This window comes from Aphelocoma coerulescens, chromosome 1A, assembly GCF_041296385.1.
Source record: "Aphelocoma coerulescens isolate FSJ_1873_10779 chromosome 1A, UR_Acoe_1.0, whole genome shotgun sequence".
Taxonomy (NCBI): Eukaryota; Metazoa; Chordata; class Aves; order Passeriformes; family Corvidae; genus Aphelocoma; species Aphelocoma coerulescens.
Genome location: NC_091014.1, coordinates 11,990,845 through 12,006,533, shown reverse-complemented (window position 1 = coordinate 12,006,533; position 15,689 = coordinate 11,990,845). Strand labels below are relative to the sequence as shown.

General features: G+C 40.6%; 1 protein-coding gene across 2 annotated transcripts in view; it reads left to right on the top strand.

The window, feature by feature from the left end:
• The first annotated feature begins 5,834 nt into the window (after positions 1 to 5,834).
• Positions 5,835 to 15,689, top strand: part of GNAI1 (G protein subunit alpha i1) — a 33,130-nt gene continuing 23,275 nt past the window's right edge. The window contains exon 1 of one of the 2 annotated variants that reach the window (XM_069035686.1): positions 5,835 to 6,349. In XM_069035686.1, coding sequence (XP_068891787.1) covers positions 6,232 to 6,349 — 118 coding nt within the window. In that variant the 5' untranslated portion in view covers positions 5,835 to 6,231. The remainder of the gene's footprint in view (positions 6,350 to 15,689) is intronic. The other variant, XM_069035680.1, reaches the window with a different exon arrangement.

Genomic DNA, 15,689 nt, shown 5'->3' with positions numbered 1-15,689 from the left:
ACATTATGTCCTGAAGTTCTACAGGATTTTGTGCTGGTCTCTTAGCAATATGGAAATAAATGTCTATCAGGGTGTGTGTGTCTCTCTTATAAACTAATACAATCTTTATCAAAAAGTGCTCAATTTTTCAATTAGTTTTTCCTTTATTTAAACTATGAAGTCTGTACCATTATTAGTTCATTAGCAGGCTGGGGTTTAACAGACATTAGATAATGTAGTTTCTTCTGCTATAACTACTCAGAATTAAATCTAACATGGTAATATTTAAAAAACATGCTGACTACACAAAAAGAAATCTGCTTTGCTGAACATTTCCTCCTGATTCTATCATATTCTAGGAGAGGACCTATCTACAGTGTTTTGAACATTGAAATTATCAACTTAGGTACTTGCACAACCTGTTGGAGACCTGGTCTCTTGGAAAGGTTAACACAAAATGAATGGAGTGTCAAATTCCCTTCTGCCCCATTGCTCAGCCTTCTCCTAGCAAAATACATGCAGTCCACCTCCAAGGACCTCTGGATTACACAGTGTGCATATACAAAGCTGATTTTCTTCCCACATCACTGTAATTACACTGCCTTCATTAAAATTAACAGAATTCTCACTGTTTATTTCAAAGCAACAGTGAGTCCTAGGATGTGCATAGCACTCACTGGCAGACACAGCACACGCCTCCTCTCCCTGCCAACAACACCTGCCTCGCACAATATACACCTTGGAATACCCCAAGGCTCTGACAATAATTATTTGCATCCATATTAACAAGCACTATAGGTGTTAGTATGCTACCAAGCTACAGCTTAATAAAATCAGTATTGCTCACCTACAGCGTTGGGAAGTTTTTAAAGCCAAACTTGTTTTGTGGTACCAAGAAAAATTTCATTTTGAATCAAGCCTACAAAATCTCTTACTCAGAAAGGTCCTTCACTGAGGTGTTGCATGAGCTCTGCCCTGTCATTAGTGACATTGCTGAACAGGGACATTATCCTAGCTAATTAATATCTAAAGTATCCACTATCCATTAATTAATCACAGTAACGTGAGAGAAGAATCACCATTGTGTATGCATACAGTGTAATCCAGAGGTTCTTGAAGGTGCACTGAAAGCACTTTGCTGGAAGAGTCAGCAATGGGGCAGAGGGGCCTTTGACATTCAATTCATATGGAGGGTTCGTATTTGCTGTCTGTTTAATCATTTTTTCATCTGTTTAAATTTCAAATGGTGTAATACAGCTGTTGGTTTAGATTCAGAAAGCCAGCCATGTCCTGGGCTGCATCCAGAGCACTGTGGGCAGCAGGTCAGGAGGGGATTCTGCCCCACCTGGAGCACTGCATCCAGGTCTGGGGTCTCCAGCACAGGAAGGAACTGGACCTGTTGGAGCAAGTTCAGAGGACAGATAGATACCAAGTTGATTGGATGGATGGAGCACCTCTCCTGTGAGGAAAGGCTGAGAGAACTGGGTTTGTTCAGCCTGGAAAAGAGAAGGCTTCGGGGTGACCTCACTGTGGCCCTTCAGCACCTGAAAGGAGCCTAAGGAAGATGGAGAGGGACTTTTCTCAAGAGCATGTAGTGACAGGACAAGGGTCCTTGGATGGATTCCAACTGACAGAGAGTAGGTTTAGATCAGATATTAGGAAGAAATTCTTTACTGTGAGGGTGGTAAGGCACTGGAACAGGGAAGTTGTGGATGTCCCATCCCTGGAAGTGTTCAAGGTCAGGCTGGATGGGGCTTTGAGCAACCTGGTCTAGTGGAAGGTGTCCCTGCCCATGGCAGAAGGGTTGGAATGAGCAGTATGGAAGAAGATACCTTGCACCATACTTTGGGAACATTTTATTTTCTTAGCACAAAAGGAAATTAAATAGGTAAAACTATTTATAATTATAAAATAATTAGATAAAAATATTTTAGTTCAGGCATTGAGATATAATTGTGCATATAGTTACACACTTCATTCAGAAAGTATTTCACCTTGCTCAACTCACTTTTCCAAAGGCAGAAATTCAAATTCTTGCCCGCTTTCCTCTCTTTTTTTGTAACAACTGTATTCAATTTCTCATATATGATTTTGTGTACTGTGTCTGGTTAAAGATGAGAGTAATAAGATGACTAAATCTTATAATTTAAATTAAAATCTGAAAACCAGCAAAATAGAAGGCTGATCATTATCCCCATAAAACACTGTGTGTTCCACACCCAACAAAATTAATTTATCTATTAAGCCCATGCAGCAGCAGCTAAAGATAATCTTACAGAAAAATGAGCCCAAGAGCTGGTGACAGGGACTCAAAAGGAGGTCATATTAAACAACAGCTATTTATTGTTAAACCAAGAAAAACAACAAAATCTCTTGAAATAATCCCCTCTCAGGAATGAGGCCATGAAACACAAACATAGCTCCTGAGCAATGTCCCAGCTTGTCAGATGAAGGTAAAAGCTGCACAGTTCTATCTGCAGGGATGAAATACACTGTCTCACATAACCATATTGCTATGAAGCAACACTAATCAACGAGTTAGAGCTTATACATTCCCTAAAATTTGGAATAAAGGGGATCAACAGTGCACTGTCCAAATACAGACTATATTCAACTATTTTACTATAGTTTCTTTCACTATCTAGTAGACTATCTTGTAAGAAAATACTTTCAGACATCAGCTACTGTGATAGCTCCAGACAGAGATTCAGGCCTACACTGCTCTACAGCATCATGTAAGACATTATTTGTTGTAAAACACTGCACTGACAACCTTTATTCTGAATATTGGGAGTTTCCTGGCCACAACAGAGGTACCACAATCATTCTTCAGCCTTCTTGTGCACGGTAAAAAGAATTTCTGCTATTCCATGATCCTGAGAGCTGCTATGTATGTGAAGTAACTAGAATACAATAATTTATCCCCTGGGCCATTATTGCATAAGTAGAACTAAACAACTGACATTGCTGAGCACTGTTCAAAAGATCTCTTATCATTTCAAAGAACACTGCATAAAGAAATAATATTGGTGAATCCTATGTAACCTGTACCATGTAGTACTTCCACTCCTGGAAAATTAAAAATCAATACAAATTGGCTTCAAATTTCAAATGAATGCATGTCAGATACTCAGGCGTAGCCCTGGTTTTTGTAATGTTGCCCATGTACAACAAGGTACAATTTATCCACAGGGTTGTAATAGGTAAAGGCAGTAGAAAAGTTCTAATTATGAAATAAAGTGGGTTTAGGTTAAATAGAACTAAAAAGAGAATTCAATCTTTATTTTTAAGACTAAGCTATATTTGTAAAAGAGCAGATACTATATAGTATCACCCTGTTTTCCAGATACAGGGTGATAAAAAGAAATGGAACTTAGGTCTATTTTACCCTTTTTGCCTAGGAGTGTAGTGACAATGTTAAAGGGGAAAAAGGACAGAGAGAGAACCCTAGCAAATACTCCTGGTCAAAAGTATAGAAATGTGTGCTCTATGCACATGATTAAATGAAACAAAATCCACACAAAGTTGAGGTGTCCTACTTGTAGTATCTCCATCTTTGTAACATCTGCTTCTCTCGTTATCACATTATTTCCACCTACCATAATCTCTGTTTACTACTTTCTTATCCCTTAATCTGTACTTTCACTTGCAAATATCCTAACCACGTGTTGTTTATCTCAGAAATCATTCTTTATCCTTGATTTCCAAATCAGAAAAGTATCCCTAAGCTTATTAACTTTCATCTCCCCTAACTCTGTTCTTTCCTGAGCAGCAGTTGACATTGCTATCTCTACTGCAGGAGAGGCCAGGAACCCTAAAACAAGACTAGATTTCCATACGTGAGATGAACCAATTCGTAAAAGCTTTTATCCCACACCATACCAATGTGGAAGTCTGTCCAAGAGAACACAAAATGGACGATGCACCTGAACAACTCAGGAGGGCAGAGAAGCAAGAGATACCTCTCAGGTGCCCTGGCATTCTCCATAGCAGTAACACAATGAAGATAGCCAAATAAAATGTCTCAGAGGTCTTATAAAGTCTTGAAAACTGATGTTGTTAGTGGTTTCTTTAAGAAAGGATTCTATACCATCCTTTGCTAGGGCTGAGAGCATGCCTACCAACCAGAGAATGTGAAAAATATTCAAGTTACAGTTTGAGTATTATCAACTTCATTTTTACACCATTACTTATGGTTTATTCATTGTCAGCATCCAAAGACCCCTGCAAAGAAGAAAAACCAACACATCCAATAAAAATAGAACATTTGATACGCTTTTCCACTGAGTATTACAGGAAAAAAAGCCTTTTAATTTGCTAAGTATAGTAATAGCTGAGTCTGACTTAAAGTCGTTGCACTATAATGCTAAAACACCTTCTGTGCTGTAAAATGTTGCTCTTTTTGAGCTCATTCTGGGGGAAGAAGTTCTTGAGATTCTATAGAAACAAAATTCCTAAGGATGCACTGGGATGATGAATCTTAATTTAACAGATTTGCCTTGTAGGCTTTTGCACCTTATGTTTTGACTGAAGTTTTTCCTGAGATTCACGAAGTTTTATTGCCTGTGCAGAGTTTTATCTAGGAATTTCAGTGAAATCACTGCTTCACCCTATCAGTGTTCACCAGCTGGGGTGGTGGGTCCCAGTCACACCGCAGCTCAGCTGACCTTGGGATGGATTATCCCGAGGTGCCTTCAACCCCATTTGTTCCATGATCCTATTATCGGGCAATGGGATCTTTCTTTTGCAATCCAAACAGCGCAACATGTGCGTGGTGGGGAAAGACTTGTAAACAATGCATAGTTTTCCCAGGGTTTTTATATTAAAGAGCAAAACAAGTCATAAAACAACCTCTGACTCGTCACAGATGTGCAGACAGCCCCATGCCTGGGCTCTGAGATAGGGCAACAATCACAGAGTGGGTCAGGCTGGAGGAGACCACAGTGGGGCATCTGGTCCAACCTCCCTGCTCAAGCAGGGTCAGCCCAGAGCACTTAGCACAGGATTGCATCCGAATGGTTCTGGAGTACCTCCAGTGAGGAAGGCTCCACGGCATCTCTGGGGAACCTGTTCCATGCTCGGTCACTACACAGCAAAGCTGCTCTTTCTCATGTCCAGGCAGAACTTTGTGTGCACCACTGCCTGCCTGTTACCTCTTGTCCCACTGCTTGGTACCACCGGGAACAGCCCGGCTCCATCCTCCTGGCACCCCCTCCCGATTTAAATACTTATATACATGGATGAATCAGGGTCCATAGGAAAAGGGAGCGCGATGAGCAGCTTTGAGCGGTGAGGTGGGATGGATCGTTTGGCTTTGTATTCGTGGGGTAAAGTACTGCTGACTGATCAGTCCGGGTAAGAGTCCTGCTGCTGCCCCTCCCGAGGGCAGACCGGCAGCACCCAGCGCCGGCGGGGCTGAACCCCGAGGGGCTTCCCAGGATCCCGGCAGCGGGAAGCACCGGGAAGGGGGGACCGGCCAGCAGCGGACGAGGCTCTCGGCTCCTGCACCCCCCCTGCGGGTACCCCATTGGTACAGCCCTGCAAGCGCTTCCCCGCCCCGCCGAGCAATGGAACCTCCCGCGCGCGGAGCCGTTTAAATTCGAGCCCCTCAACGGCTGCCCCTCCCCGGCAGGTGCCCGGGGCTCGCGCCCGGGGCCGTCACGAGCCGCGTCCTTTCCGGCCCCATTCACGTTCCGCTCCCGCTGTGCCCCCATTTCCAACCCCATTCGCGTTCCAGTCCCGCTGCGCTACCGCCATCCCGCCCCCCGCCCCAAAACGCCTCGCCGCCGCCATGCGCACGCGTACACGCGCCCGCCGCGCATCCCGCCGTGCACGCGCCCCTCCTTTCTCCCCTCCCGGCGTGGGCGGTACGCGCGCGGTCGCGCGCCTCTGGCGGGGCGGGGGCGGTGCCGCGCGCGCAGCAGCCTCAGGGCCGGCGGCGGGAGTGGTGGCTCCCGTGCGAGGCCTCGGTCCGCCCGTCCGCAGCCCCGTTGTCCCTGCTCCGCGCTCCCCCGGCCGAGCCTCCCCTCTCTCCTCCCGTTCGCTGCCTCCCCTCTTGGCCGTGAGGCGAACCCGGCGCGCGCTGCCCGCGACGCCGCTGCGCCCCAGGTGAGGGAGCGGGGGAAGGAGAGAGCGAGCGGGGAGCGCACTCGCTTCCCCTCCCTCCTCAGCGCCTCCCCGCCGCTCCCGGCGCCGAACCCCGCCGCTCCCTGATTCTCTTCCCCTGGCGGAGCCAAACAGCCCCTTCCCAAGATGGGCTGCACGCTGAGCGCCGAGGACAAGGCGGCGGTGGAGAGGAGCAAGATGATCGACAGGAACCTGCGGGAGGACGGCGAGAAGGCGGCCAGGGAGGTCAAGCTGCTCCTCTTGGGTAAGGGATGCCGTGAGGGGAGGCTCTTCTTGAGGCAGCCGCTTCCCGAAGCTCCTTCGCCTGCCAAGGGGGTATAGTTTTATCGGTACTTGCCGGGCTGGGCGGGGGGCGGTGCTGCCCTCGGACCCCGAGGTACGTGCTCGGGGCCCTTCGGAAGTTTTGGGGTCGCGGGAGGCACAGCAGCTCCTTGGCGCAGATGGGCGCCTCGGCTCCTTGAGGGATTAGAGGCAGCGCCCCGGGGAAGCGGCACGGCGTGGTCTGTCCGGGCCCTGACTTCTACAGCAAAGGGATAACGCCTGGAACTTTTGACCTGGATTCTCTGTTCCTCTGTTGAAAGGAAGGAAATGTTACGTTGGGGGGATATTTATTCTTAATGTTTCTTGTAGACCCGAACATGTCCTAAACTGTTGCTATGAGAGTGAAGTGTAGAAAGTGTCAAAAGAACAAAAGGCAAAGCACCACTGAACTTTTTGCATTGATTTTTTGGTGTTGTTTTTTTTTCTTTTTTTTTTAATTTTGTAGAACTTGCTTGTGTTATTGAGATCTTACAACGGGAAATACCACCTTGATGGAGCTACTATGTGTGTAATATAGTTACACATAACGTGCCATCATGTGTTCTCGAGTTTTGCTTACAAGTACTTGAAGTTCGCCTTTTTGTGTATTTTAAGATATCCTTGTGTGTAAAGATAAGTAAGATCAGGATTATTTTTAAAATTACTAGAAAAAAGGAAGTGAGGATTTTAATTAGAATACATTTGTTCAGGACTAAAACTACCGTAGGTTGGGGACAGTTGAATGCTGCAAGATTTGCATAGAATTAATGTCGTAGGGAGTTTCACAGTATATTCTGTGTATCTGAACCAGGCTGGATCCTTCTAATAGTGAGTTAAAATAGCTGCTGAGCTGCAGCTTCCCTCTCAGAGGTGAAGTTTCGGGCAAACTTTTTAAATGATGCGCTATTTCTCACTCCCCTCGACATTGATTTTGCTCTCCTACAGTGCTCTGTTCGCTACAAATGTAGTAGACCTCTTAAATAACTTTCTGTTGCTAAATTCTAAGATGGCTCCAGAAAGAGACAAAAGACTGAGCAACTTTCATTGTAGATGAAGAAATGAAACCTAGTAAAGGAAAAACAAAGGTCCTAAAATGTGTTTATAGATCTAAAATGTTACTTGTGAGGTAAACCAGAAACAAAAGCTTTAATTGTTTGTTTTCCGGGAAGTGTTAGGTTTTAGGCTGGTACTGTGCCTAGTCCTGTACACCTTTTGAGTCCTCAGATTGTTGTATGCAAGGTTTTCATGTGTGTGATAACAGCAATTATGTAGAAAATGTTATTGCCTTTTTAAAAAGTGGCAAAGTAATGCTTTATGTGTCATCTGGCAAGGCATTTGAAGTTAATTTTCAGTGTTTTGCTCTTCTGTATGGAACTTGTGGTGCCTGTAGTTTGGTACTTGTTTATATATTTTTCATAATTCTTGGGTACAGATGAGGTCTGTTTAAAGATGCTTTAAACTTAAGAGCGGGTTTCCTCACTATTTTAATGCTCTTATGCACCAAGTCCTATAATATGAGCTTAAATTTCATAAATTCTGTTTCTAATGCTGGAAGGCCTTTCTGCTGGGCTCTCGTGAGATCTAAGAATGTGGAATAAATGGTCAAGTACATGTGGGTTCTCACAGTGTTCTGAGCAGCAGCTCAGCTGGGTTAGCGTTCCCCTCTCCCCTACTAAAAAGAGGTGTGAAGGCTGGCAGCCTGGCTTCTCCTGGGACCAGTGTTTGCATGATTGTTTAAACAAAGATTACCTAAATGTTTAGTGAACTCTGGATGAGGTTTTGTGCATACACCCATGGATGCGTATATGTATTTCACATGTTTTGGAATGAAAGTTTTTCTATTCTTTGCAAGTCTGTCAGATGTCTTGAATGTGATATGAATGCTTTATCTGATGACAAAACTATTTAAAGTTACTTCCACTAGAGTTACTTTCTTCTCACCACTCACTTTCCCAATTGCTTGTTCAGCCCACATGTCACAGTTTGTCATCTACTCAGTTGTACTCCTACATCTATTTATGGGTTTGTTCTGCTAAATAGATACTTAACTAAAAGGAAAAGTACAAATTGTGGTCTGCTGCCGGTAAAATGCAGTGTATGAGTGGCATCTGAAGCACCTTGTTTATGTAGAAAAAGGTCTTGTAGCTGTATACCAATTCATTATTATTATTGACCCAATAAATTGGGTTTATTGCAGCATATATAAAAATTGTATTTTTGCATGGTGATTAGAGAATCCTACTGAAGCTTGAGCTAGAATGCTCAATTTATGGAAGATATGTTCATAAAATCAGTCTATTTCTAGACTGGAAATTTAATTTATTCCATTATATGCTTTTCTAAATTTTTTCCCCTAAACCAGGAAATTGCAGGGATTTAATTGAGAGAGATGTGGCACTGCTGTACCTGAACCATCACTGTGAACAATATCACTGATCCATGTTAGATTTATATTTTGTTGTACTGTCTCTAGGAGTAAGCAGATATCTGTGCAAAATGCTATTGACCTGGATTGTCTAAGTTCTTTTGTCATACGTGTAAATTGGTTCATCACTTCATAAAATTTTGAATGCAGGTCATTAGGAATAAAAGTACTGGATTCTAAACATTATCCATGTATAGCTATTTTAACCTTGTAAGTCTATGCACTTTGGTGTGCTGTCCTAACAGCAGGAGAGCCTTTCCTGGAAAATTTCTGAGAAGCATCATTCTTAGAAGTAAGCTGAATTTGAGCTTGTAGTTGGTAAGCCAGATGGAAAATGCTTGTTTATACATGTGATTTGATTATTTTTATCTTTTAAAATCATTACATAAACAAGCTTATTTACTTTAATACTATTTTCAGTCAATATGTAACAAATACTTAAATTTCATGAGAACTCAGCAAAAAATATAAGTGCAGTATAGTATATTGGCCAATGCTAAAAGTTCAACATACAAAAGTATATATTTTTTGCTAAGCACTTTATTTGTGACAAGTTGACAGTTCTTAAACTTCTGTGTCCTAATTGAAGTAATATTTTCTTTTCTTGTATTTTCTGTTGGGTTTTTTTAATAGATAAACTCATATACATAATGTAAGATTTCTGAAAACCAGTTTATATTTTGGGTGGCTTCCAGGTAGAGAAAGTAGTAGACCCAAGTTGTTTTTTTCTTCCATGGTTCCTCATCTTTTAATATTCAGCAAATAAAAATTCTAGTGATGATTGCAGAATGTGTGTAATCCTACTCATGTTGGGAGGTGATGCTTCTTAGTGACCGATCTGTGGGCTGCATTAATAGACATGTGATCTCGGTCAGGTGTGCATCTGCAAGTACATTTCTGTTGAAATAGCTAGAGCACATAAGACTGAATTTATGCCAACTGCAGGAGAACAGCCAGTACCTCATTTAGCAGAATGCTTTCTGGTATGAGGTTAACTCATCAGGTTTTATGAATACATTCAAACTGGCACCATGAGTTTATAGGATTAGCACTTTGTCTTGTGAATTATCACATTCTTCACCTAATATAGCAAATTTGGTGTTAAGGTTCTTTGTATCTTGAATGAAAAAAGCAATAGTTAAGTCTTAAACATTCTCTAGGAGAGGATCCTGCCATCTAGGAGGTCACAGGCCATTTATTTGACAGCTGTAATTCTATGTCTCCTTCCTGGATAATCACGCTTGTAGGTTTGAGTTCAATGGATACCTTCATCCTCATGACCAGCAGAGCCGCTTTTCTGTTCCTGAATAGATCCTTGTGATTCATAGTGGACCGTGTTCATGTCATGCTCGTAAAAGATAAGTGGCATTTAACTTAAGGCAGTACTGCATTTAATCTTTTCCACTGCGGCTTCCTGTTCCTTAAGACGGTAACTAGAACAATTCTATATAGTTGTTTTTCTAACTCTTCACATCTCAGGCATCTTTTTCTGTCTGCTTTTCTTTTGTTACAGACCTGCATCTTTCTGTGTGCTCAGTCAAACTGACTCCCGCTGCATACTCATCATTTCAGCAGCATGATCCTCACAGTGCTTGGCAGTACCTGGCTTCCTCCAGACCCCATTGCACATTGGACTGAAAAAATACATCAATGCTGTTTGTACCATTACTTCTCTTGCCTTTCCTCCAGAGTATTCTCTTTCTCCACACTTGCAGACAAGAAAGACTTTAGAAGTCTGAACTTAAGGGAGGTCTCAGAAAAGCCTTGTTCTCACAAACAAGTATTGCACATTTCAGAGATGTTGACCTCATCTTCATAAATTATGCCAGCCTATTCTAAAACATTTCTAACAAAATATTTCCTGTCATGCCTTCAGAGACAGCTATCTACAGACGTTTAGGAAGTTCACCTCTTATTTAAAAGCTGATTTGTGATACCTAAAAGAGAAGTGTTTAATGTTTGGGTTTGTGCTTGTTGGTCTTGTCTTTGTTAGTGTGAACACCCCCGCCTCCCATTCCTGCCTGTCTGCTTAGATTTAGCAGCAGTGCTGAACTAGGAGCTCTCTTGCATTTTAATATGGCACAGTTGGACTCTGCCAATCCGGATGTTATTTGTGTGGAGTTACTAGATTCTGATAGTGTAATAATCCCCCTTGCTTTTGTGAAAGAAGACTCAGGGATGTGCAGAAAGCACAGCCATTTAGTTATGGTTGTGTTTGTGCAATTGCAGTTTGGGTTCTTTTATGCTTGTCTCCTTCTATTTGAATGTTGGTGTAAAAGTTTACAACATCATAATATCGGTCTTTAATGTGTGTGTAAACTTCAATACAAATTGTCTTCAGTGATTTCAGGTCTTGTGTAACATTATAATTCTTCTTTATAAAATCACTGTTTATGATTATATCATGATTTTAGTTCTTAAACATTCTAAAGACAACATTTACTTCTGTACATACTGTTTTAGAAAGGGTTAAAGAGAAACTGTACTTTATGTGCTATGTTGTGATACAGTAGCTTTTTTAAAATATTAAAAAATCTAGTTACAGATACATAAAAACTAGTTGCAAGGTACCAGATATTAAGGGATTTTGTAATATTTTAAGAGTTAAGAAACATTTTAAACTTGAGAAATGGTTTTTCTTCAACTTTTCTTTCAAAAACAAGATAAAGTTGCTTCTTTTATTTTTTCCCCTCATTCTGAATTGAAGGCTTCTAGTAAGGTACTTTTTGGTAAGCTGTCCACTCCCAGCAGCAGTGGTGCCTCAAGACCACTCATAAATTCTGTAATAAGCTATGATGTAATTAGCATCTTCCTACTTTTTTTCTGGCAGCACAGTTTATTGTATCAACATTGTTGTATACACGACAGTTGATTCTGTCCTGTAGATGAGATTACCAAAATGATTGTGCATTTCAGCTAACCTCCTTCTGTGAAATTATTTTTAACTTGCATCAGAACTAGAGTTTACAGTACAGCTCCCTGCATAGTTGTGTTGGCACAACTTGAACTTGGGGCTTTGTGCTATAGTTAGTCTGTAGTGATTTATATACTCATATTGCCAAAGTGGGTTCTTCTTTTTCTGACACATTTTACCCTTTAGTTGTTTTGGTCTTCTGAGAAGGAATAATTGAGTAGCCAGCACATCCTAAAGTCTGGCTAAATAATTTGAAACCAAGCCATGAGTCTGGCTCAGAGGGCGTAAAATTCTGAAGTCAGTTTTGCTGTCTAGCTGATGGATGTGTGCAGTGTTTCCTGTAACATGCTGTGTAGCGAATGTTGTGGTACAGCAAAACTGGATCTAGAAAAGAGGTATTTAAGATGTTCTGTTAAGTGTGAGGGTGTGTTTTTTTTTTGCCCTGGAAACACTGAAATAAAGATCTTAACTGACTTGATAATTAGCTATTAAAAGTTTGGGGTTTTTTTTTTCCCAAGACATGTATAGGAGAATGTGTATTAATAAAAACTTCCTATTCTGAATCTTAGTCATTGTCCAGCTTTTACACTAGGTTTTCTGTTCTGTTTATTCCACTTGTTTGCTCAGTGCCCTACTGTTACCTCATGCTTTGTGTAAATTACACAATTATTCTGTAAATGGAACTTGGTTGGCTTTACCTGAGGGATTTTGTATCCACAAACTATTGAAGTTGGTAAGGTATATAGAGTAGTTGAAAAATCAGAACTTTGAATTTCTGAGAGTGAAAAGTTTTGAGTGCACTGTTGAGAAAAATCCAGTTTTTGCAGTGGCTTAACTTAGTGACATTTCTGAGTGGAAGGATAATTAAGATTTTGAAATTACACTGGTAAGACAAACTGGTTTTGCTGAGACACTTTTGTGTACTAGGAAGGTATGCTTCTGCAGTAAGAGGTTTGAACTCCTCTTTTCTTAACGCTAAACATTTTGTTCTCCTGGACCATTAAATAGGAACAGACAAGACAAAATACGATTTCTTAGTGAGGACGGGAAGTAAAGGAGTGATTCTGTAGACTAATTACCCATGTTTGTGACTGTTCATAGTCCTTCTACAGTATAGGTGTAAGAAGTATTAGAGTTGGGGACTTGGAAGATGTTTCCCATCATCACAGCTTTGGCCTTAGTGTTTGCAAAGCTGTGGAGCCAACTTCAGGGTCTGTGGAGTTATCTAAAGCTTAAAGCTTATAGGCGTTAAGTATCACCTCAAGTCACAGATACCCATATACACCAATCCTTGATTTGAAAGTGTGTTACCTGTTGAGGTTAGATTTTGACCTTTGTTTCATTTTGGTTTAATTGCTGGCTACCCCTTCCCTTGAAACATACTTTTGTGTTATTTTAAAGTTACTCTTGGTGTAATTCTCTTAGGATCTCAGCTGATGGAGCTAATTGACATAAAGCAGTTAAGAACCAATTCTTTAAATAGGAGATTTGTTAAACATGTGATAAGCAAATAAATTCTTGTTAAACTTGTGATAAGCAAGTAGATTGGTCTTCTGGCTTTGGTAGTTGAAGGGTCATTGAAGCTTTAAGAAAGACCACTTTGGTATATTTTGGTAACAACTTGATAATCAAGTTACTGTGTTGACTTATAGATGTATGCTTACATGGGTGCTCTGTATTTATATTTACCGATACATGTAAACTTCAATATAGTCTGTACCTATAAAATTGATACTGGAATTAGAAAATACTTTTTGTGAAGCAACTTATTGAAAGGAATCAACGGCATTCAAATATACTGTGCTTCAACTTCTGAAATAGACTGTATCTCATTACTTTTTCATATATTCTTCTTAGACATGTAGGGTTGCCTTTGTAGTGAGTAATATACTTAGCAAAGGTACCTGATTAAATCTTTAGTGAAATATAACAGTATCTAGGCAACCAGAATGGATGGGAAGTCTTTACAATCATTGCTCTAAGCAGATTGCTTTTATAGAAGTAATCAATGTACTGTAATGAAAATTCCTGTTGAAATGTTGAAGCAGGTTTATAATTAATATTGTCTAGAATTTAATATGAGCTGTTTCTTGAAATGAGAATACTATTGGAATCAAATGGCTATCTGTAATCCCATCTTCCTTTCTCAAAGTTGGTAAAATAATTTTTTGCATACAACTTCGGGGTTTTTTTTTACATGGATGAAGCTGTTGTTGTTTGGATACAAGTTTTTATCAACCACAGTTTTAAGGACATTCTGAATCTCTGGGGTTTTTTAATAGTTTCTAGTAAAACTCAAGGGGTTCTTGCCTACTTTCTAAATCTGTATTGGAATGCTGGAACTAAGTAGTGGATGTTGTTTTATAAGCAGCAAAGCTAGTCTAGAAGCTCTGTCTTGCTAAAAAGGAGAGTGCTCTTGCAGCATCTGGCTAAATGGCTTTGCCTTCTCCCTGTCACTTTTAAATGATTAATTCAGTTTTTTTCTGGTTAAGTAGTCAAACTGGCTGTCCTGACGGGACTTAGTTTGCTGCTGGAGTGGTCAATTCACCTGGTATTTCATGATGGTCTGATGAGTCTGACTAAAAGCATGATGAGGAGCAGAGATATGTGCTGTATGCAGATGGAGTGCTGGAAATGCAGAGTTAGCAGGTGGAGGGGAAAATGGGTGCAGAATAGGATGCTTTCAATTTCTGTATTTCCGTGTCACAGTTCACTGTAGAATTGGATTAGGAATAATGTGAAATTGTGTTCACCTGCAAGGTCCATTTGGTAGACATGTTAAACTATTTAAACCCCACATTTTTAAGGATTTTTTGCTGCAATAGGAGGTATGAGCCTTAAGGAATGAGCTGATTGCAAGTTAGAGGTAAGAGTTCAAATCCAGGGAGTCTCAGATTTGTGCTTCCTCATGCTCTTCTATTTTATAGGTTGTAGGCTTGACTAGGAGGAATCTTCTTCTACCTAGTTCTTGGTGAAGAATGCAAGATGGTAGTGGGCAAGAAGTACAACTGCCAGCCCAGTGTGAAAACAGTAAAGAAGAGAATGGAGGCAACAGTAAAGTTGTAGTAACATTAAAATAGAATACGGTGTGAATGCAGTATTGGAATACAGTTTTAAAACTTGCTATAGCTGGAGATATGGGTCTTGCAATAAAAAAAAAAATGGGAATAAACCAGACAATTGTTTTGAGCAGTTTTAGAGTTTATTTAATGAAGTGTTATTTTGAATTCCTGTTGCTTTCAGGTCTATCAGTAATGTTTTATACAGTGGTGGACTGAAAAATAGTTGCTAAGTCTCACTGAAGTGCTGTCTGTATCCTTGATGTGTTAAATGTTTCTTGAAGCATTTTGAAAGTGGATTTCCCCACTGTATGCAGATCCTTAATAAATTGGGTAAACTCTTGGCAAAACCATTATATACTTTGTAAAGCATATAAATGCTTAAGCATAAAGCTCTTAAATCATTGACAGGGATTCCTTCTAATATGCTTTAGGGCTGCTTCTAATATGCTTTAGTGTTAGCTAGCAAATGCTGTCGTCTAATTCCTAGATGAGGGTCTATTTACATAATTTTCTCTATCTGTTGTTCTGGAACATAGAAGTGTTCAGAAGTGATCAGTCTTTGATTACATACTTGTTTGAGGCCTAACAGGCTGCTGTTTATGTAGCTGTCTGTCCTGTTCCTTGCTTCTGGGATTATTGGGTGCAACTTTTGTCTTGGAGGGGGTTGAAATTTTACACACTTTAAGGATGTGTCAGTTTAATATGAGACCAGTTAAATACAAATTCTGTTTAAACAACAAAAACCCAAAATAGCCAGATTTTTTTTAAGTGCTATTCACCCTGCTTGAGGGTAGTTTTGTGTGTAAAGTGCATGTGCATGTAACAGAAAATGTAGTTGACTATGCTCATGAACTTTCTTGCTTCAAATACAAATAGGAGTTCT